General features: G+C 34.6%; 4 protein-coding genes across 5 annotated transcripts in view; all 4 read left to right on the top strand.

Moving 5' to 3' along the window:
* Positions 1–2,683: 2,683 nt before the first annotated feature.
* Positions 2,684–8,800, top strand: LOC135837629 (NAD(+) hydrolase sarm1-like). The gene is made up of 10 exons (XM_065352970.1): positions 2,684–2,963; positions 3,317–3,824; positions 4,022–4,734; positions 4,832–4,956; positions 5,243–5,395; positions 5,509–5,591; positions 7,664–7,748; positions 7,838–8,027; positions 8,120–8,244; positions 8,408–8,800. Exons 1-10 carry the CDS (start codon positions 2,907–2,909, stop codon positions 8,463–8,465), a joined length of 2,097 nt encoding a protein of 698 aa, XP_065209042.1. The 5' UTR covers positions 2,684–2,906; the 3' UTR covers positions 8,466–8,800.
* A 115-nt stretch (positions 8,801–8,915) lies between these two features.
* LOC135837631 (tRNA (uracil-5-)-methyltransferase homolog B-like) lies at positions 8,916–12,259 on the top strand. The gene is made up of 8 exons (XM_065352973.1): positions 8,916–9,131; positions 9,206–9,418; positions 9,497–9,667; positions 9,743–9,975; positions 10,056–10,270; positions 10,360–10,502; positions 10,595–10,673; positions 11,879–12,259. The coding sequence occupies exons 1-8, from the start codon at positions 9,060–9,062 to the stop codon at positions 12,100–12,102; spliced, it is 1,350 nt and encodes a 449-aa protein (XP_065209045.1). The 5' UTR covers positions 8,916–9,059; the 3' UTR covers positions 12,103–12,259.
* Positions 12,260–13,476: 1,217 nt separating this feature from the next.
* On the top strand, positions 13,477–19,877 carry LOC135837628 (vitellogenin receptor-like). Its single transcript, XM_065352969.1, has 15 exons — positions 13,477–13,846; positions 13,946–14,042; positions 14,127–14,276; positions 14,368–14,495; positions 14,620–14,748; positions 14,836–14,947; positions 15,246–15,398; positions 17,698–17,808; positions 17,891–18,016; positions 18,090–18,308; positions 18,389–18,560; positions 18,652–18,853; positions 18,948–19,145; positions 19,250–19,523; positions 19,609–19,877. The coding sequence occupies exons 2-15, from the start codon at positions 13,964–13,966 to the stop codon at positions 19,704–19,706; spliced, it is 2,151 nt and encodes a 716-aa protein (XP_065209041.1). The 5' UTR covers positions 13,477–13,846; positions 13,946–13,963; the 3' UTR covers positions 19,707–19,877.
* Positions 19,878–20,513: 636 nt separating this feature from the next.
* Positions 20,514–23,674, top strand: part of S6k (Ribosomal protein S6 kinase) — a 34,580-nt gene continuing 31,419 nt past the window's right edge. Inside the window, exons 1-2 of one of the 2 annotated variants that reach the window (XM_065352971.1) lie at positions 20,514–20,800; positions 22,436–22,485. In XM_065352971.1, the coding sequence (XP_065209043.1) occupies positions 20,714–20,800; positions 22,436–22,485 (137 nt within the window). In that variant the 5' untranslated portion in view covers positions 20,514–20,713. Of the gene's footprint in view, positions 20,801–20,872; positions 20,894–22,435; positions 22,486–23,674 lie in introns of those variants that run through there. The other variant, XM_065352972.1, reaches the window with a different exon arrangement.

Below are 23,674 nucleotides of genomic sequence, written 5' to 3' on the forward strand. Positions count from 1 at the left end.
GCAATTTTGAAAATCATGTCTGTCGATTTCGCTCAAATTTTTTTTACAAAATCTACCCACCCAGTAAGTAAGAAAGCCGCCATCAGTTTGGTCCCAGGGGGCTGCTGGGGGGCCTCTATTATTTTCACATTGTCTCGAGGTACTCAACTTCAGCAGCCCATTCCTCCAAAACTATGATACTTTGATCAAAACTTTTTGAAATGATTTCGAAAGGGCATTAAATTTTGAACGTTTTGAGCATTTTGAAATTTTCAAAATGGCGCTGTAAGTGGGAGCTACCATTTAAAATTTTGAAAAAATTTCCATAGTTGTACATTTTGATAATTTTTCGAAATATTTAGGTTTCGAGATGGGACTCTTGACGGAGGGGGAGCACCCTCACCCCCAATTTTGGGTGAAACATTAAAAAGAAAATCTGGGGCATGTGATATATCGAATTGTATGTTTTCGGTGACGCTGAACACGAATATGACGTCAGATTTTTGATAGGACCTCATCCACGGCCCCCAGCACCTCCTCAAAGGGGGTAAAAGTTCAAAAAAGCGTTTTGTTTGTGTGACACACAGAATAGTATGTTTTTGGTGACGCTGAACACAAATATGACGTCAGATTTGTGATTGGATCCCATCCACGGCCCCAACAATTTTTTTGGACTTTTACCAATTGGGGGAGGTTCTGGGGGCCATGGGTGAAGTCGATTCGAAAAACTAAGGCAATATTCGTATTCACCGATATCGAAAACATACTATTGCATGTGTCACACGAATGTAAACTATTTTTGGGGGGGTCACCCCCTTTGGAGAGGTACTGGGGGCCGTGGACGGGTCCAATCACAAATCTAACGCCATATTCGTGTTCAGCGTCACCAAAAACATACTATTCTATGTGTCACACGAACAAAACGGTTTTTTGAACTTTTACCCCCTTTGGGGAGGTGCTGGGGGCCGTGGATGGGGTCCTATCAAAAATCTGACGTCATATTCGTGTTCAGCGACCCCGAAAACATACAATTCGATATATCACATGCCCCAGATATTCTTTTGAATGTTTCACCCAAAATTGAGGGTGGGGGTGCTCCCCCTCCGTCAAGAGTCCCATCTCGAAACCTAAATATTTCGAAAAAGTATCAAAATGTACATCTATGGAAATTTTTTCAACATTTTAAATGGTAGCTCCCACTTACAGCGCCATTTTGAAATTTGAACTTTAAAATTGAAAGTTCAACTTTCAACTTTTGAAAATTTCAAAATACTTAAAAAGTTCAAAATTCAATGCCCTTTTGAACTGTGAAATCAGTTTTGATCAAAGTATCATAGTTTTGGAGGAATGGGCTGATGAAGTTGAGTACCTTGAGACAATGTGAAAATAATAGAAGCCCCCCCCCCCCCCCACCAGCCCCCTGGGACCAAACTGATGGCGGCTTTCTTACTTACTGGGTGGGTAGATATTGTAACAAAATTTGAGCGAAATCGAAGGACATGACCCAAAAACGTTGGTTGAGTTGACATGGAATGACCCGGACATCAATTTGGGCAGCTGAAAATCGAGTTGTGACTTGCGAATTTTTTTGACCAGCATTCTTGACTTGATACAGTTGTTCAAAAATGGCACTCGAGGTGTCTGCCTCCTGGAAATTGGACCAAATGTGGAGAAACTCGTTGAAACGGATCGAGGATATTCTACAATTCAATTTTTATCTGTCCAGATTGAGTTCCATTCCTTCTGGAGAAATTTTAAAATTCTGGTGAAATCGAAAATCGTTTTGGAGGTTTCAAAATGGTTCAAAAGTGGGAAATTCGGATTACCAAGTTCGATTGAAAAAATATCTCAATTCGAATTACTCACTTTTGAACCATTCTAGAGCATTCAACTTGATTTTTGATTTCTCCAGAATACGTGGAAATAAATTTAGGAAGCTAAAAATTGATTTTTGTTTTATCCTCATCCTCAATTTGTTTAATAAAGGGGGTCATTCATATCCATATTTGAGTCGATTTTCAGGCAGACACCTCGATTACGTTTTTGAAAAAAAAAATCAAAAAATCCAAATTTTTCAAATTTTAAGGGAAATTTTTTGAAATTTGAACGAATGGTTGCATCTTGTCTAAAACCAACTTCTTAAATTCTGTTCGAGGGAGTTGATGTTTGTTTCAGAATTAATTTCCATTATTTTCACTGAATAAGTAAGTAGGTATAAACCATACTTACTTTTTTAAAAAGAGATAAATCGCCGAAAAAGGTCAATTTGTTGTGGTTATGAATTATGATCGATGAATGATGATATTGATGATGATTCAACCCACGCATACATTGTTAGATAGCTTCATCATCGTGGACATTTTTACTTTATCTCTTGAACTAAAATAATGTTTTTATCGTTCGTAAAATTTTTTATCTTGCTGATCCAGTAGCTATCGTACCAACACCAACGCGGATCTTCGTTGTTGATTTTCGAGAATTGAAGTCAGCTATTTTAACCTATCGAATTCGAGAGCATTCGCTCCTCGTTCTCTTTTTCTATAGATAAGGTTATGAATTTTATCGCTGTTATTTTTTTTTTTTTTAGTCACAGACGCGTAATTTCTCTTTCGGTTTGTCAACTGAAAAGAAAACAAACTTGCTTTATCGGTCTTCGGTCAGCGATGTGGTAATAGGATGAAATTGAGTATCCCATTTCCTTCTTAGCTATCGTCGAGTTTGGAAGAAGGTTTAATTTTAGAGATCATTCATAATTCGTTGAACATCTATCGTGATTTGTACTTAGTTCTTTGTATAATATTTTAAAAACTGTCGTTGGTTTGTTGCAGTGTGAATTGGTCGGTGAAAATTGTTTTATTATAAAGTAGGTACCTACCTATACTTGTAAGTTCCTTTTTGACAAGACGTTGGAATTGAAAATTCGCCAAATGGATTTCCCTCATGTAGATCACATGATACATGATCATCATAGATTGGTGATTCGGGTGAGATTTTTTGACTTTTTATTATTATTATTATTATTATTTTTGCTTCTTTGTGTTTCAAAAAACTGTATTCATTATTTAAGAATAAGAAATAATAATCGATTGCAGATTGTGATTGGTTTTTGAAAATTTTAAGCAAAAATGTAGATACCTGTTTTTTTATAATTTTTATTTTTTTTTTGAAAATTGTAGGCAAGAAATGAACTTTGAAAATTGTTTTTTTTTTATAATTTTTAATTTTTCGAAGGGAGTGGGATAGTTTTTAAAAAATCAGGTGGATTATACTGCTCAAAAATTTTCTTCGTTGATTTTATTAGCTTACCTAATTAATTTTTTAAATCTGATTTCAACAGCAAGCCCTGGTACAGGTAAATCACTCCCGCAACGAAGTAAATAAAATGACGGATTACCTGGCTCAATTTGCCGAAATTGTGGATAAATTCAGTGAAAATATCGACGAACCAAACCCGAACGTAGAAATGGCCACCCAAACTGCCTCCAAGTTATTGACAGACATCGTACAGTCGTTGAACGAGTCAGTAGTCCAAGCTTCCGAAGTTGCCAAAATTCATGGCAAAATGAGCGACTTGATGATCAAAGCTTGGTCCATCCCGACCTATGGATACGAATTTGGACATCGTCTTTGTGAAACTATGCGCGATTATGGTGGATTATCGTATTTGATCTCATGTAGTGAGTCCAAATATGAAGGAGTTAGATTCTCCAGCGCTAAGTTATTGGAACAGTGCTTGACACCAGGAAATCGAGCTTATGTTGTTGAACATGGATTGGAAAAAGTCGTTAGAGGGATTTGTTCAACGAAAAATTCATCTTCGCAAGATCAGTCGAGAGTTCGAACAGGTAACTTATTGATTTTCTGTTTTATTTCCGATATATTGTAGGTACCTACTACCTACCTACTTTCATTTTTCGTATTATCAATAAGAACTACCCAGAAGAAGAATTAGTGCAAAATTGGAGAACTGGAGCCCAAAATCTGACCTATATTAATTCTAATCGTCTTCGATATAAAAATTAATTCATTCGTTAATTTTCAGGAATCCTGGAACATTTATTCAAACACAGCGAAAGTACCTGCGAAGACATCACACGTTACGGTGGCTTACAAGTCATTTTGGACGACTGCCGAAAAAACGACATCCCAACATTGAGAAATTGCGCCAAGGCCTTGGTGAATTTGAGTCTCTACGGCGGAGCTGAAAATCAACAAGTGATGATCAAGCACAAAGTATCACTTTGGCTTTTCCCGTTGGCTTTCCACGATGACGACGTAGTAAAATACTACGCGTGCTTAGCTATCTCGATTCTAGTAACCATTAAGGAATTAGAAGGAGACGTGTTAAAATCCGGCACTTTGAAATTGGTAGAGCCATTCATAATGAATCACGACCCAGTTGAATTTATCGTATCGAATCGGTCTCACATCCTGAGCCAAAGTAAAAATTGGCTATCGCGGTTAATTCCGGTGTTGAACTCGAATCGAAAAGAGTCCAGAAATTTGGCTGCTTTTCATTTCTGCTTGGAAGCAGGTATTCGAAAATCGCTTAGAAATGAAGAAGCAGCGACAGGAGGAATGTTTCGAGAAATTGGAGCGGTTATATATTTGAAAAAAATTGCCAGCGGTCCATGCAATACTGGTGCTAAACTAGCTGCCGAAGCGTTAAAACTGATGGGCGAAGATTTACCTCATAAACTCATCAAACAGGTTCCTTCGTGGTCTCCGGAAGATGTTCAGAATTGGATTACGCAAGTGAGTAGAGTGAAAGAATTTATTTTAAAATAATAGACTTTATTTAGTGCTGGTGGTTGTAAAAGTAGGTATCTAATGAAAAACGTTTGATTTTTAGGTTGGTTTCTCCGAATTGGTTTCCAAGTTTGAAGAAAATCGAATAGATGGAGATCTGTTGTTGAGGATGACGGAAGAAAGTTTAGATAAAGATTTACAGATGACGAACGGAATTCAAAGGCAGAGGTGAGTACATTAGGGTGGATCGCTCAAGATGTAGGTAAAGTTGACGGATTTTGACCAAATTCGGTTGAAGTAATTTTCAACTCGGGTCTCTACAGAAATTGGTTAAAATCTTCTGACTTTATGATCACGCTTTTTGGTCAAAATTGCCAAAAAGTCTTGTTCTGTGCTAAAAACACCATAAGAGTTTTTTATGAGACTGTCCTATTCATGGAAGTTACCCCTTGAATGAATTATTTTTGATCATATCTGATTTATTTTTTCTAATCAAATGATTTTTTAAAAACAGATTCATCAGAGAGTTGCAAAATCTGAAGAAAATAGCTGACTATGGAAGTCATGATCAAGATGATTTGAACGAGTTTCTGCGACGGATTAACCCAGATTTTACCATATATACTTATGGTATGTTGATTGCAGGTGTCAACAAAACTTCAATCAGGTAGGTTAATTTAAACCCAAAAGTATGTAGGTACTTACTCTACGTGAATAATTTTATAAAATTTTGAATATTTAAACTTAGTAAAGGCCTAATTATAATATTTCTTTTTTTAGGAACATATCTGCGTCTCAGTTGAGCAGGGACTGTGCTATTAAAAACTCTATCCATGTATCTCAAATTTTAGAAGCTATTAAAGGTAATCATTTTTAAATACCTACATTATTCAATTCTCGTAAGTCGTAAAGTGCTCAAATGTGGTCACCTTAAGGTTGTTTTAAGTAGTTTTGGAAAACCTGAAAAATTTTCAAGTGTTCAAATTTCTGCAAAATTCAATTCGGTGAGTCAGAAATACTACTCATTTCAAATTTCAGCTTTCTAGATTGAATTGGTAAAATTTTAATTTTTTTTAAAATTTTTTCCCCAGATTTGATTTTGAAAAATTCTGCAAAAATCTAAAAATGCACTTATAGTTTGTGATCGCAGATCCAAAAAATTTTCGAGTGTTCAAAATATATTTTTCAATTTTTGGTGAATTTTTGAAAATCCAGGCCAAAAATGAGAAAAAAAAATCAAAATTGTACCAAATTGAGCTATAAAGCTGAAATTTACTATATACCCTAATTTCAACATGCCAAATCGATTGGAAACTATTTCAAACCGTTTTGTGCAGTTCTGGAGCCTCCAGCACATTTATGAAACTTGAAATTCCCCCAAAATTTCATCAAATGAAGTTGGAAAGAGGAAATTTACGCTGCAATCCAACTTAAACACGCTATCAAGTCGACTGCTGGTGGATTTGAGTCATTTTGTGGCCATCAGCAACTTTTTGAAAATTCTTGGAGCCTCCAGTAGATTTTTGAAACTTGAAATTTCTACAAAATTTCGTCAAATGGAGTTGAAAAGCCGAAATTCATTCTGTAAACTAATTTTAATGCACTATGAAGTCGACTGTATAAGTAGATTTCAAGTCGTTTTGTAGCCTTCACTTTCAGCGAGTTTTTGGAAATTACTGGAGCCTCCTTTACATTTTTGAAACTTAGCAATTTGTACAAAATTTCATCAAATGGAGTTGGAAAGCCGAAAGTTGATTCGGATAGATTTTGTGGCAGTTTTAGAAAAACATAAGTTTCTAAAAATCTGCTGGAGGCTCCAAAACGGATTGAAACTGTCTGCGATCCACCTCAGAATAATGTCAAAAATGGGGCGTCTCTGTTTGATAACATTTTACAGAAATTTTAAGCATTGAAATATTTGCTGGAGGCTCCAGTAATTTCCAAAAAGTCGCTGGAGGCTCCACAACGACTTGAAATTTACTTGCAGTCGACTCCTTAGCGTAATGAAATTAGTTTACAGAATGAATTTTAGCTTTCCAACTGCTTCTGATGACATTTTGTGGAAATTTCAAGTTTCAAAAGTCTGCTGGAGGCTCCAGAATTGCTCAAAATTGTTTGAAATAGTTTCTAATCGATTTGGCAGATCGAAAATAGGATATATCCCAAATTTCATCCTTCTAGGTGAATTTGGTAAAATTTTGATTTTTTTAAAAAATGTTTCCCAGATTTGATTTTGAAAAATTTTGCAAAAAATCGAATAATGCAATTATAATTTGTGATTGCACCCCCCTCCCCTCCCAGACGATCCTCTGAGACACATGCATGCAAAAATATGCCAAGCAAAATTTTAGGTACCCAGTAAATTACATTTTTTGATTTTTGGCGAATTTAAAAAATTAAATTTGGGTCAAAAATGAAGAAAAAAATCAAAATTTTATCAAATTGGCCTAGAAAGCAGAAATTTGGGATATATGTATCTTAGTATTATTGATCCAAGTGACCCAACAAATCAAATCAAAACAGTTTTGAACCATTTTGAGCAGTTCTGAAGCCTTTATCAGATCGTTGAAAATCGAAATTTCACCCAATGAAGTTTGGAAGCAAATCAGCGACTTCTTGGAAATTCCTGGAACCTTCTGCAGATTTTTGGAACTCATTTTTTTCATGCAAATTTCGCCGAATGAAGTTGTCAAGTCAAAATTGAAAATTCACCCGGCACTCTAATTTCAACATGATAAACCTTCCCTTACGAATTATGAAACTTATTCAAATCCCCACTATGGCTCCAATAATTTTTCATAGTTGGGCCACTCAAGGGTAAGTATGGACACGTTGGAGCATTTCATTTTACCATACCTCATCCCTACCTTTATTTCATCGTTTTAAATTAATAAAATAGAAGCAGGATTATTAATAAATGTGTTTTTAAATGCAGCTAAACTTGATTTAGAAGAACAGAATCCATCCAAATTAGATGTGTTCTTATGCTACCGTCGAGCAGGTGGCAGTAATTTAGCTAGGTAGGTAAAAGTAAATGAAACTCTAGAAGTGTAAAATAAAAAAACTCAACATTTTTAATTTCATTCAATTCCTCTGTTTTTTTTTTCAGCTTGCTCAAATGTCATCTCAGTTCATTAGGGTATTCAGTTTTCCTAGATGTGTATGACTTGAAATCGGGTAAATTTGACGTAAATTTACTCCAGAAAATAGAGCAGTCGAAAAATTTCGTCTTGGTTCTAACACCGCAATCATTGGATCGATGTATTGGCGATGATGGATGTGAGGACTGGGTCCATAGAGTAAGTAATACGAGTAATTGAAGAATAATACGTACCTATAACGTCTATTTCTTTTAAATTTACGATTCAATGTAAGTGGTGTCTTGTTTTAGGAATTCGTAGCTGCGAAACAGTACAAATGTAATATTATTCCGATAATAGATGCTGAATTTCTGTGGCCCAAAACAGATGAATTACCTGAAGACATGCGAGATGTTTGCTTTTTCAATGCAATTCAGTGAGTCTATCTTGTCACGTAAATTTGTGATGATGACATACCTGCATTCATTTTTGTTTTTTTAAATAGTTTTTCGTGGACCTTCTTTTATTCAATTAATTTTGCAATTATTAGCCGGTCTAGTGTTGGTGAATGAGTGGTGAATTATGAATATTTTTTTCAGATGGAATCACCTGAATCAGAAAGGTGTTGTTGAAAAATTGCAAACTTTCTTGAAGTAAAATATCGGTAGCAGATTCAATGAAGACCATGATTGAAAATGGATAGGTAAAGGTATACATACACAGTATTATAACCACTGTTGTTATGTTGTATTGAAGAATGAAGACTGATTAAATAATAGTGTAATTTGATCACAATTTTTTGAACGTTGATTAAAGTAATTTAAAAAAGAAATTGATGTCACTTGACTTCGAATAAGGTTTGGAATTTGAATGATTCTTTCTAAGGAAACTAGGATAGGAAACGAAAAGACATGGCGTATTATTTTATTGGTGTTTTATTTTAGGAGGAACTTTGCTGATTTATGTGTACTTATTCGATTCTTGAGATTCGATGAATTTCTCATTTCCAACATTTTAATCGTGAAAAAACTCAAAAGACCCAATGAATAAAAATTGAAAAAGCACGAACTTTCGAATTTCGATCGAAACATTCCTTCACGGTGAGTTATTCGGTAAACGTGTTGTGTTCGTTTTCTTATCAACACCGAATGTTATCAGTAAATTTTGAAGCCGGAAAATCGAGCATTGACAGTTTCATCATATTTTTCATCCTTTTTAACTAATTTACATCGTTAAAAACCATGCTACGAAATGTTTAAACGACTAGCTCGAACTCACTTCCATCCGAACCCATCGCTGAGTAAGCGATGGGGTTCAAAAGCAGTAAGTTCTTCATTCATTCTCTCTCTTCAGCTTTCATGTAATAATTTTCAATTCGTGTTTTTCTGATAATTCAGGGGGAATACGTAATGAAAACACAGCCAGAATTGATCACCGTTGAAAACCAGTACGATGTGTTGGAAGATTCAGTAGCACCTTTATGTCGATTACCGTACGAGAAACAATTAGAATACAAGGAGCATTTCATCAACGATGTTATCAAAGAGTTACGTACCAGAGTAATCGGTTTTACCAGAAAAGATTTAGAAATTTTACCCTTAACACCTTCGGTAATAAAATTATCACGTTAGAAACCCTAATCACTACTAACTGATGAATTAACGTTTGCGTTATTTGTTATCTTGTAGCCTGTTATTGATCATTACCGAAGCAAAGACGAATATAATGTTCGAATGGGAGTTGACGGTGATCCAAAAACTTACGGATTATTCACTGGTCGACCCGCAGTTGGGCAAGTATATTCGATTAGACCGATCAGAATACCAGTAATTAAACCGAAACATAATAAAATCCTCGAAGTGAGTATCGTTTGTTCGTTCTTTTACTAATTCTGTGACTAAAGTGCCATGTTTGATATTTTCCTTTGGTCGTAGATCTTTGAAAAGTACGTGAAAGAGAACCCTCTACCTCCTTGTTATAATCTGAACGATGGCGGATTCTGGAGAAGAGTTGTCGTACGTAGTAATGTTCATGATGAGACTATGCTGGTGATATACAATCATCCTCAGAATCATTCTAGAGAAACGATTGAAAAAATCGAACGAGAAGTAGTCGAACATTTCGCTGCTCATGATTGTCATGTTGATTCGATGTATCACTTTTTATCGTTAGTATTCCATCACTTATTAATAGTATGCTCGAAGATGTTGATTTTGTTTTGTTTAATTTGTTGTTTTTTTTTGTTAGCAATAAAGTCAGATGTGATACGAGTAATTCTGAAGTATCCTTGATCCACGGTAAACCTTTTATATATGAAACGCTGCTTGACCATAAGTTTAGAATATCGCCGGATGCGTTTTTTCAAATAAACGTCAAAGCTGCCGAAATATTACACGAAGAAGTGATGAAGTTAGCTCAATTGAAAGATAATACGACTTTATTGGATTTATGTTGCGGAGTTGGTGAGTTGAAATTGAAATGTTTCCAGTGGAAGTTGTAATATTATTCTTTATGATTATTATAGTGATATAATTACGAATTGTATTTTCAGGTACGTTCAGCATAACTGCGAGTAAACATGCCAGACATTGTATCGGTATTGATAATAGTTTCAGTTCTATCGAAGATGCTATGCATAATGCAGTCTTGAATAATGCATTGAATTGCGAATTTATGCCAGGAAACGTAGAAACGGTGAGCAAAAGATGGTGATTCAATATTTTTATTTAATTTTAATTGAAAGTAGTTGAAATTTTTTATCAATATGACTTCTATTATGATTTCAGAGATTGAAGAAAGTACTCGAGTCGACGTATACGATATCAAATTTAGTAGTTATTGCAAATCCTGGAAGAAGTGGACTACGTGAGTGAATATTATTTTATTATCTTTGTGAAATGGAGAGGAAAATGTGGTAATCTAGGACGTATTTTTTTTGTCAAAAATGAGCTAAGGATTCAACCCGTCTTAAATGAGACATAAGCCTAATTTCAACTTTCTCTGATTTTAATGTTTTTCAAGGGCTTTTGAATTTTCAAAAATTTGTGAGATGGAATTTAATTTGACACGATCTTGAATTTTAAAGAATTCGATTTAATTGGTAGATTAATTTGTAAAATTAGTGAAGAAAAAGAGGTCAGATCAAAATTTTTATGAGAACCAAAAATATTTCCCTGAAATCAGAGGACAACTTTAGTTGAAGAAATTTTCACGGGTATAATTTTTAAGGGAAGGGGGGGTCGAATTTGTAGGATATGGGTCATTTTTTTACTCTGAAGTATCTTTATTCTCTCAAATGAGGTACATTTTGGGTAGCTTCAATGAAAATCTTGAAAAAAAAATTAAAAAATGAATCTAAAGGTTTTTTCCTTAGGTAATTTTTATAACATTGCGAGAGAGTAGGAACATTGGATCAAAATTTTCCCATAACTAAGCATTTGGTTACAAAAATTTAATTTTTCCCAATCTCGGCCTAACTTCTCACAAAGAAAAAAAAGAATGTTGATAATATCTCGTTTCATTCCAAAAATTGCTGATGATAGTCGCTTTTTCACAAAAAATTCGAAAATGTCAAACTTTTTTTAGTAAAAATTGCTCAAGTCTCACAATAATCGCCAAAAAGACTTGTTTTTTGTCAAAAATTACCAATAATTTTCATTTTTTACCAAAAATTTTGATAAGTTTTGCCTTCTAAAATTGACGAAGTGTTGTTTCCAGTTAAATAAAAAACTTGAACTAGCAAAAAGTCTCGTTCTTGGCTGAAAACTGCTTAAAATTTTCGCTGGTTTTCAAAAAAATTTCTAAAAAGTCTTGATTTTTGCAAAAAAAATTTGGTAACTTTTTTCTGCACGAAAGTGTATTGCTCACATTTTGTAATTTTTTTTTTTTTTTTTTTTTTTGATTGCGTTTTGGTTACTTTTCGAGTGTTGTTCAATCATAAAATCGCTACTAATTCTCTGATCAGGTGATAGCTCCATATGAATTTCTTATGATGAGACTGCGCTGTTCATGGAAATTACCCCTTGAATGAATTATTTTTGATCTATATTCCCTTTTTTTTTTTGTTTCAGATCCCAGAGCAATAGAAATAATTCGCGATACGAGTTCTATTAAACGATTGGTTTACATCTCTTGCAAACCGGACCATGTAATGACCAGACAAAATTTCATAGATCTTATGCAAGTCAACAAGAAAAAGAAAGGCGTGGCGCCTTTTAAATTGAAGAAAATTAAAACTATCGATTTATTTCCTCATACGTACCATTACGAAATGATATTATTATTCGAAAGATGATATGAACGCAGTCAGGTAATCGATATGGATTCTAAATTGAAACTGGAATGCATACTTTAAGGATCAAGAAGATGGAATGGTTGAATTTTTTTTTTAGTTTTTTCTTTCCTAAAAAATGAAGAGGAATTTTTATTCCAAAATAAATTTTTTATTTTAACTCGAGTTTTTCCTTTCCTGTTTATCGGGTTGTAATAAAAGTATGGATGACTGCTCTGTGGTCTTCCTTCTTCCAAAAAGGCAAAAAATGTTACAGTAGGCTAATTTTTTGTGTTTTTTCAATTTGTGATTCGCAGAGTGTTTTTAATGAATTAATTACTTCAGAAATCGATGAAATTATCTTGAAATTGTACGACAGTTTTCTCAGAATTGAAGAAATGTTCGAAGAATTTGTAGAAAAATACGTTCAAGACGAATTTGTTCATCGTAGGCTTCGGTAAATACTTTTGAAGATTTTTTTTAATGAAGTAGGAATCCTTGGAAATGATTTAGCTCCTGCTTTGAACATTATTGGTACGATAAGTTGTATGAAAAAGTATTGATGTCCATTGTCCTCGTTGGAGCAACTTTTTCGAGCTTAAGCTATGAAAACTGCTGGATTGAAAAATTCTTCGATTATTGGCAGGATATTCAATTTATATTTAAAGACTTTCTGATAATTATTGGAATTCCTTAAGATGCTTTTGAAATGATTTTAGTTGCTAACATGGTCTGATTTCGTTCTCATAAAGCAGCTGAAGCCACCATAGTCAGTAGAATCTATCATGACATTCATGACTAATGAAGTAATTATTAATCTACAATTTTTATTTGATTCTGGTTTTCCCTTTCAATAGATAGGAACAAGTGTCCTACACTCGAATTCAGACATTTTGATATTGATAATATTTAGTCAATTGAAGTGAAAAATTCGTAGGTATTCAATTTCATTTTGAGTCGAACTCGAACTGAGTTTACGAAGGTATTGAATCAATGATACGAGAAAAAAAAGTTCAAATTATTTTTCAAAACTCAACTTATTCACGAGATCGGATCTTTAATTTCAAGATTTATTTTTATTAATTAAATAGGAAAATAAATTATGTTGAAAAATTTATATATTTCGTTGGAGTCGTTGTAATTAAGTAATACCATGTGTTTAGAAAACCGCGCTTTTTCAAATTGATTAAACTATAAACCAGAGATACCAAACTTATTTTTACATCGTTCGTCCTGTTGTATTGAGGTTTACTTAGCTAGGTGTTTGAAGTAGGTACTGTTACGTATGGAAAAATTATAAATTTCGGCCAAATCCACAATAAAACAAAAGTACCGTTATCGAATCGAATGATATAACGGTACTTTTGTTTTTGTGGATTTGGCCGAAATTTATAATCTTTCCATACGTAACAACTGTACCTTACCTATTCTACATATTTCTGTGTTAATTTATATGCTTTTGCTAATTTAAATCAGATTTTAAATTTGACTTATCTTTAGAGCGATGCACTCGATGAATATCTGTTCTGTACTCGATATTTTTCCCTCGGTTATTTGCGAAAAATCAAAACTATAGATAAATAATCAACACATAACTTGACAAAGGAAGTTTTCGTTGCTATATTGAGCTATTATGGCACTAAATACTTAGTTGTATTTTTCGTTAGAATTCTACATTCGATAAGATTGGCAGGTTGAACTTCCGCTGTATACAAGATTCTCTTTCGTGCTGACGTCTTCGTTGGACCATGCAAATTATTCAAACGAAGTAACCACGTTTTCAAAAAACGATGTGGATTGAATTTTGATTTTTTTTGAGTTTGGTTCGTTTTTTGTAATATAATAAGCTCGTTTTAAATTGTTATAGTGTGTAGTTGGAATTTTAATGTTGAAAATGAAAGCGCAATTTACGGGAGTGTTAATAGTACTGTGTCTTCACGTTTTAAAATGTCATTTGGCTGCAGGTATGTTATTTGTGGTAGTGACTTTGAATTTTTAGTCAGGTATTCAGAGTTACCTAGTTAGTTATGTAATGTGAATTTGTGTAGGACATGGAAATCTTTTTGACTTATTCGAATCAAGAGAATCAAACGACGATTGTAATAGTAATAAAGTGTGCGATGGCAGGTGCATCGATTTGGCGCAAATATGCGATGGTGAGGTCAATTGCGCGGATGGATCGGACGAGGAAGATTGCGGTATGTACCTACTAACTTTTGCTTGAGTAGGATCGTTTCTACTATACATTATTTTTATAGGTAATCGAATTCAATTCCAATTTATTTTTAGATTATATAAAATGCCTTAGTCCCAGGTATTTCAAATGCCTCGATTCAAAATGCATTCCTTCCTCGTCCGTATGTAATCGAATCAAAGATTGTGATGGCGATGAAGATGAAATCGCTTGCCATGATCTGGTATGTACACTTCACATACACCCACTAAAATAGTCTTTCATTTCGTTGAATTAAGTATGTGTTGAAACTGTTGGATAAATGTGTTTTTTTGTTTAAAATTATCATTTTTATATTTTCTCGATAGCCGGGAAGTGATGGATGTACTAATTCGAGCTTTCGCTGTGGTAATAACTTCTGTATTCCGGAAGCATGGACTTGCGATGGCCATACTGATTGCGCAGATAGCAGCGATGAAACAGTCGGATGTACAATGGTTCGCTATTGACAAATTTTTTGAACTCGAGAACTATAGAAATCGTATCCTGCTGATGACTTGAAAACAATCCTTTTCTGATTGCAGAAAATATGCAAAGTCAACGAGTTCAAGTGTAAGAATAATATGTGTATACCTTTGTCATTTCGATGTGATGGTATGCCCGATTGCCGCGATAAATCGGATGAAGAACATTGTGGTAAATTTGGACTCAAATTGGATTAAATGTAATAGAAATATCGAGTACCCCCAACCCCCCAAGAAAGTTTTTCATTAAAAACATATGTAGGTTGGCAACGTGAAATAGATGCATATGATTGGTGGAATGTTATCTCTCCAGTCCAACAACCAATCATGTGCTATCATTATTATCATTCACTGTGACCAACCAAAGTATTTTAGTAGAAAACTTTTTTAGGAGTATTCGATATTTCTGGGCACCCTGTACCTATTCCAAGCACCTATACTAGAGACTGCATGAATCGTTATGTTCTTAGAATACCCGGTTTTGGATATGAACAACTGCACGTTAAATAATTATAAATTCGCTTGCAAAGACAAATTAAAGTGCATCGATGTCCAGAAAACATGTGATCTTCATAAAGATTGTTTCGATGGTTCGGACGAAGGAGGAGCTTGTTCCAGCGCCGGTAATAAGAGTTTGAAAGGGCATAGCCGGTTTAGTATGGTGATTTGGCCCCCGAAACAGATATTGACCGCTCCCGCCCCAAAAGATCAACCATGATGAGAAAAAACGGTGATGAAAATTTTGGACCCCTAGAGCAAGTATTTTGGGGGGGAGGGGCTAAAATGTGTTTTTTAAAATTAATTTTCTCGTTTCCTCCCAAATGCAGATAAAAAGTTCGCGTTTTTTTTGATGGGTTCTAGGAAGTTCAAAGAACAAAACCAATTTAGGAAAAAAATTTTGGGCAATTTTTGGGGGGGTTATGCCATTTTGAAAATTTTGAGCCGCCATTTTGTAATGAAGGGTCAAAACGTCAATGGAATTTTTTTAGTCCAAACACGTGTTATTTATCCGTAAACATACCATAAAAATTTTAAAAATTTTGGAGTGGTGGAAGTTTGTCAAAAAAAATAAAAACTGACCACCCCTTGCTCTAATTCACTATGCGTAGCACCTACTAAACAATACACATAAGTACAAGTTATGGGAAAACAGCTATTAAATGTTGATTTTAATAAAATCATTTCATTCTGGAGCCAACAGAAAATGTTTGTGTGGAGCCCTAACCTCCTACCCACCCACCCACCCCTTCCCCCTCTCCCCAAATTGTTATTTTGATGAAAAATCAAGTCGCCGATATGGGTGTCGTTTTCATATGAATCGAACCTTCTGAAAACGAATTTGCAGTCGAATTCACATTTTGAACCATTTCTTCCCCACCCCTCCCTTCCGCTGAAAATAAGTTTGTAATTGTTTTGTAGGTACAATGTACATACATAAGTTTTTACATTTTTCCTTTTTTTGGTCCCCAATCCCAAAATCCAAAGCTGGTGGGGTAGTTTATTAGCGCATCAAAAAATGTTTGTGTGGGGCCCTAACCTACCACCACACCCCCTTATCCCTCACCTCAAATTGTTATTTCGATCAAAAATCAAATTGACAGTGTGGATGTTGTTTTCATATGAATAAAACCTTCTGAAAACGAATTTTCAGTCGAATTCACATTTGAACCAATTTTCCCACACCCCTCGCTTCCCCTGAATATAAATTCGTCATTATTAATAAAAATTAAGTAGGTAAGCATGCACTATGATTCTCACCTACTACGCACATAATACTTTTCAATGACGAATTAATATTGAGGGGAAGGGAGGGGTGGACAAAAAAATGGTTCAAATGTGAATTCGACTGCAACTTCGTTTTCGTATGAAAAAACGACTACCATATCGGCGACTTGATTTTTCATCAAAATAACAATTTGAGGGGGAGGGGGCGAGAGGTTTGGGCCCTACATAAATATTTTCTGTTGGCTCCAGAATGAAATGATTTCATAACAGTCAATGGTTGATTACTGGTTTATCTATAACTTGTACTTATGTATAGTAGGTGAGACTCATAGTGCATGCTTGGTAGCTTATTACTTACCTACTTGTATTAATATAGATGAATTTATATTCGGGGGAAGGGAGGAGTGGGGAAGAAATGGTTCAAAATGTGAATTCGACTGCAAATTCGTTTTCAGAAGGTTCGATTCATATGAAAACGACACCCATATCGGCGACTTGATTTTTCATCAAAATAACAATTTGGGGAGAGGGGGAAGGGGTGGGTGGGTGGGTAGGAGGTTAGGGCTCCACACAAACATTTTCTGTTGGCTCCAGAATGAAATGATTTTATTAAAATCAACATTTAATAGCTGTTTTCCCATAACTTGTACTTATGTGTATTGTTTAGTAGGTGCTACGCATAGTGAATTAGAGCAAGGGGTGGTCAGTTTTTATTTTTTTTGACAAACTTCCACCACTCCAAAATTTTTAAAATTTTTATGGTATGTTTACGGATAAATAACACGTGTTTGGACTAAAAAAATTCCATTGACGTTTTGACCCTTCATTACAAAATGGCGGCTCAAAATTTTCAAAATGGCATAACCCCCCCAAAAATTGCCCAAAATTTTTTTCCTAAATTGGTTTTGTTCTTTGAACTTCCTAGAACCCATCAAAAAAAACGCGAACTTTTTATCTGCATTTGGGAGGAAACGAGAAAATTAATTTTAAAAAACACATTTTAGCCCCTCCCCCCCAAAATACTTGCTCTAGGGGTCCAAAATTTTCATCACCGTTTTTTCTCATCATGGTTGATCTTTTGGGGCGGGAGCGGTCAATATCTGTTTCGGGGGCCAAATCACCATACTAAACCGGCTATGCCCTTTGTTAATTTAGTTATAAAAATCTCATTCTATAGTTATTTTTTGTTACCAATAGAAATCAATGAAGTCTGTTCCAACTGCACGTATAAGTGTGTTCGCACTCCAGAAACAACTGTTTGCGTTTGTCCCGATGGGTTTATTCTGGATAGTAACAACAGATGTCAAGGTTGGTTTTGTTAATTTGTTCGATTGTACCTACTTAGTTAGGTTTGTTGTTGAAAATTTCAAAATTCATTTAATTTGTATAGATGTAAACGAGTGCGAAGTATACGGTATATGCGATCAAAAATGTTTCAATACCGAAGGATCATATTCCTGTGGATGCGATTCGTTATACGTATTACAAAGCGATGGGAGAACTTGCAAAATGAACGGTACCTATCAAACTCTATGTTATTGGTTTGATTTCGGCGAAATTCCCGCAATTATTTCGTTGTTTATTCGTAGATGAAGATGCGGTGTTGTTGTATTCGTCGATGTCCGGCATTAAAGGAATACATGTGCAGAGTCTTCGTAATTTCAGTATAATCGATTACAATATGGTTTCTTCCGGAGTGACCGCGGCTGGTTCCAGTATTTATTGGACAGTGGTTCAACAAGGGTTGACTGGAATATATAAAGCATCCATGGATAATTATAATAAGTCACATTTGATAATAAGTTCTGGTTTGTTTGCGAATTTAATGAGTTTCGTAGCTTGCAAACAGTGCATGTGTGAATTTGATGAATTTTTCTGTTTTATATAGGCTTAGGCACTCCGGAGGATCTCGATGTAGATTGGATAACTGGAAATATTTACTTTACGGATTCTGAATTTAAACGTATCGGTGTTTGTAGTAGTGATGGTGGGGTTTGTAGTATCCTTCGTTCAGGAAATATTGATAAACCGAGCTCTATTACTCTTTCGCCGGAAAATGGGTACCTATTCAATTTTTCTCCGACCCGCTTTAGTAGGTTATAGTTTGATTAGTTTGTGATAGGCGAAAATTGACGTAATATTTATTTTTAGAATACTTTTTTGGACCGATTTGGGATCGAAACCTATGATAGGAAAATCCGGGATGGACGGTTCCAAAGCAGAAGTATTCGTTTCTGAAAATATCGATTGGCCGAATGGAATTTGCTCTGATACTCCTAATGAACGAGTGTATTGGGTAGATGCGAAGCACCATAGTATAGAATCCATCAAATTTGATGGAACTGATCGAAGGGTGATTTCATTTTTCTTAGTTGGTTATAAAAGTAAAAGTATTGTTTTTAGTTGATTCCCAGGAAAATACCTACTTGAATATTTTTTCGTTTCAGGTGGTCTCGTCTGAATATGTGAAATCGCCTTCCTCTATATCTATTTTTGAAAATAAATTATATTGGAGTAATTCGGATGGAAATGAAATTTTGGAATGTGACAAATTCACTGGGAAAAACCGAAGAAGTTTGATTCGAAATGTGTCCAATACGGTATACAGTATTCATGTACAACATCCATCACATAACAAAAGAGCGGTAAGAAAAATAATGAGAAATTTGTTCAAAATAGACTGCATTCATGTTCTAGTCTCTGGACGTTCGTGTGATATTCTATAATCACGTTTTATTTGTTTCAACAGATTGTAAATCCATGTGCTAGTGATGATAATCCTTGTAGTGATATGTGTTTGTTAGCTCCTGGTCCAAAAAAGAGTTTAAGTTTTTCGTGTGCTTGCCCCGACAACAAAGAGCTGAGCAAAGATTCAAAAACTTGTTTAATAAACCCTTATTCGTTGATTAAGGCATTCAGAAATAATATACACCTCATTGAGCACAAAAATTTGGGTTATCCTGATATTGGAAATATCGCATTGGATGTTGAGTCGGTTGTTTCCATGACTTACTCATCAAAAAGTGAGAATTTTCAAGTGGAGTAGAAACGATTTCAATTAGGTAGGTGTATAATTGCATATATTTCAAATGGCGTGCTGTTTACTAGGTCGAATAGTGATTGCTGATTCTAAATCAAATCTCATCAATTCATACGATTGGACTAGCGGCGAAGAAAAGAAAAAATCTCAAGGCGTGGATAGTTGAAGGACAGCCAAATCAGATTTAGGGCTGGTTTTTTAACGTTCAAAAGAATTTTACTCTCGGTTAGCGAGTAACCGACCTACTCATTCAGTCATATTCATATTATATCAAATTATCGTTTACGTGCATGTTGTACTAGTAACTAAATAAATACACAGTGTTTGTTAATGAGAACTAGTCAACTCAACACTAGAGAGAGATGATGAATTTAAAATTTTTAGAAAATTTTATATTTTGGTTTTGGTCTGGATCTGGAAACTTACGGAAAATGGAAACTTTCCAAAGAGTTACTGGGAAGTGGGAACTTGTATTTTTGTGAAATGAGATAGTCTACTCTATTGAATTTCTTAAATTCTTATTTTAAAAATGTCATATTTTATCAATTTACAAAGTTGAAGTACAACTCGATAGACAGGTAAATTTTTTAATTTACAAAATTTTGAGGATTTTCCTTCATTCTTTATAAACTTACTAACTTGTTTCAAGTTTTAAGTTGACAAATGACACTTACGATTTACGATACGATGGCGTCAATTCTAATTTCTAAACCTCCATTCGATATTTTTCACTCCAAAAAATCAAACGAAAATAATCCTCAAAATCAGAAACATGAAACATCATAATCAAATCAAATCAATAAACAACAATATTCGCTAAAAAAAATAAAAAACAAAAAAACTTTAATCACGAAAACACATCCTCTCCATCCGCCATTTTGTATTCGACGTCACATTTAGCAATTTTTCGTTCACGTGGCAACCCTGAATCGGCGACAAACGCGGTTTCCGCGTTTGCAGCTTTACATAACCTGCTTTTTCCTCTTGTGTTGTGTGAATTTCTCATAAAATTTTGTCGAAGTTAAAACATGTGTAGTGGTTTTTTGTGCGAAATTGATAAAAAATTTCTCCATTAAATTAATATATTTCAAAGTGTCGCACAGGTGTCGAACTTCTCGAAGAACAATTCGTGCAAGTTGATCGGTTCTAAATAGATGTGATTTAGTTACTACAATGGCAGCTGTCTTCGATATCGAATTACACGAAGAAGACAAAACACAAGAAGATTCCGATGAAGATAACACCATCGACGTCGAAGAGGTATATTAATTACACGCTGTATTTATCGTATAGTAATATTTTAATACCATTTGTTATGATTATGCCGAAACTCAGGATCCAGATGTAATGAGGGTAAGGCAGAGACGATCGTTTGTAAGACGTTCCCTAGTCGTACCATGGTTCGCAATCATTTCATTCAATCATTCCCGAAGAATATCTCATCCCGATTTAATATATTTGCATATTTCATCTCGTTATGTGTATACGATTTACTACGATACGTTCGATTCGTATTCACGTCGCTGTTCATTTTGGGGTGTTTCTCGTTTCAACGTGAGCTCATTTTTGCGATCACAATGGAATGTATCGCCGAGTCAGAAGTGGACGCAGTCAATGGTGTGAATTTAGTTCATCGATTGCGGATACAATACAGTCCCAAGTACTCGATGAATATTGAAACAAAGATCGGAGACCATTTTGTATCGAGAATAGATTAAAATTCTGAAATTTCGTTCGCGTTAAATTAAATATTTAACCTTATCTTATCTCGAGCGTAATCGATTAACCAATTACGAGGTTGGTTTTTTCATTTTCTGTATGCATCGCTTTCGTATTCGCATCGTTGGCGAAATTATAGCCAGTCGACTGTTTCTGACGAATCAGCTTCTTCTGGTCGACGAATGCAGTAGGTTTTTTCATCGTGTACGAGTATTTCCGGAGACATTTGCATTCGAGTATTGCGAAATTGGCTTGCGATTTGGTGAATTTCGCGGTGCTGCGAGTTCGCTGCGGTGGCCGCGACGGTAGCGTGGCAATGTTATTTATTCAGGGTCATCTTCTTAGCAGCTGATTTATCGTTACGTTGGTGCTTGTGATATAACGCGATTGTATATATTCCGTTTATCACAATATTGATGATCCAACTATCCAAATATTTGCTCTCTTTGCCCCTCTGCGATGTCATCGTTGCATTGATACTATAAGGTCACCTGGAATTGGACGCGTGTGAAATGACGTTTGGTACGTCTACGTCCAGGAAACGATCTAATTGATCGCATTCCACGTACTTAATCGGGTTTACTGGTTTTCTCCCTCGATTTAGTGGCGCTTTGTAGTTTGTGGGTGTTTTCAAACCCTGCAAACGATGGATTAGAATTATTTAGAAAGTTATCCATCGAGAAAACGTGAAAAGAAATCCCAAATTGTATTGTTTCTCGACTCGCAAGGGATGAAGTAACGTTTAGCGGGATTCTTCTTCGAAAATATTGTCACTTCGATGATAATGGAGGAGAATCTGTGGCGAATCATTGTTATATGTACCGCGAGAAGAAACCGGTTTATTTTAAAGTAAATGACTGCTACTTTGTAATCGAGTACACCTGCGTACTGCCTATATGTGTGAAACATTCCTGGGTATTTCCTCTTACCCCTCTCACCCATCGATCGTCATGCCTATCTGTGTCTGTCTTTGACGAAATGTGAAATGACTGAGAATGTTGAACGTAATATGTATTATTTGGGATAGGCTGGATCTTTTTGCGGTACTTTCATACCTACGATGATTGTATACGATCTGGTTGACCAGCTGTTGAATGTAGAGACGAGATTTAAGAGTACATTTATACATATAAATGCCCTTTTGCTTAATTCCTTTTTCTTTTTGGTTTGTTGCAGGAATGTTATGATACGAATCCGAATGTCAGCAGTTTGAATAATTTTCGTCAGTAAGTATAATCTTATCAACGGATTCATATACGAGTTAAGATATTGTGGAGTTTATGCAGGGTGGTCCAAACAAATTAGAAGTTGTGTAAATGGACCAGAAATATGTTCTAATTGGATAGGAACTCGTTTGAAAGCAAATTAAACTGATAAGAAAATGTAATTGGAATAGTAGAATAATGAAATAGTGATGCATTTTGTGCTGAGACATGAATGTTTTAAGCTTTTTGATGGTAATATTGGAGAAATAAGTTAATTTAAAAATAAAAAAAAAACTGTGAAGGATTTTAGCATGATTTTAGCTTTGTATGGTTTGAGTTGAGGGGTTGTCGAATGAGTCCTTTACTTTTCAAAAGATATCTAATCCACTCGAAATCAATTTTCCATAGCTCTTGACCAATATTGACTCACATTATTTCTCGATAAAATGGATTACGTAGTTTGGCTCGTGTACTTATCGTGTTTTATGAGCTGTTGAGTACATATTGCTACCTGCTTTGATAATCCCTATTGTCAGAAATTAATATTTACAGAAGGATTTTCGATTAAAAATATATCATAATTTGAAGTAATTATACTTACAAAAATAACAAATATTATATATAAGTTCGGTTCATGGGGCTAAATCTGATAGGTAAATGGATGAAAAAAAATCGTTTAGATAAGTTGATGAGTTTCTTGTTTGAGATAATCGAGTTGAAAGTTTTGGTTTCGAAAGAGCATGGCTGAAAAAATTTGAATTTCTATTTCGAAATATCTGTTTGTAAAATACATACGAAAAAATAGAAATGAAACAGGATTATTTCGATGAATTAAAATGAAAACTAATTTAATTGGAAATTTTGGAACATTGACTTCAATAAAAAAATTGACAATTTTGTAGAATTGATCGATAAATTTTTGCGATTTCGAGTGCTATCAACTCATCGATTATTGCGAAACATTGCTGATCTAAATTTTAGCAATCCCTAAAAAATGATCACTATAATTCAATTTTCAAATATTTTGTGTGAATTTGAAATAAGTATTTTGGAAAGGTAATTTTTTTCACATTCTTCCACCTCTCCCCTCTGTTCAGGGAAGATAATAATATGAGAATCAGTCTAAATTGAAAAAAAAATCCATGCAAATTACCTGAGAATATTGAATGATTGATCTAAAAATTGATTTTGATGACTTTGAAAAAAAAAT

Source organism: Planococcus citri, chromosome 2, assembly GCF_950023065.1.
Source record: "Planococcus citri chromosome 2, ihPlaCitr1.1, whole genome shotgun sequence".
Lineage (NCBI taxonomy): Eukaryota > Metazoa > Arthropoda > Insecta > Hemiptera > Pseudococcidae > Planococcus > Planococcus citri.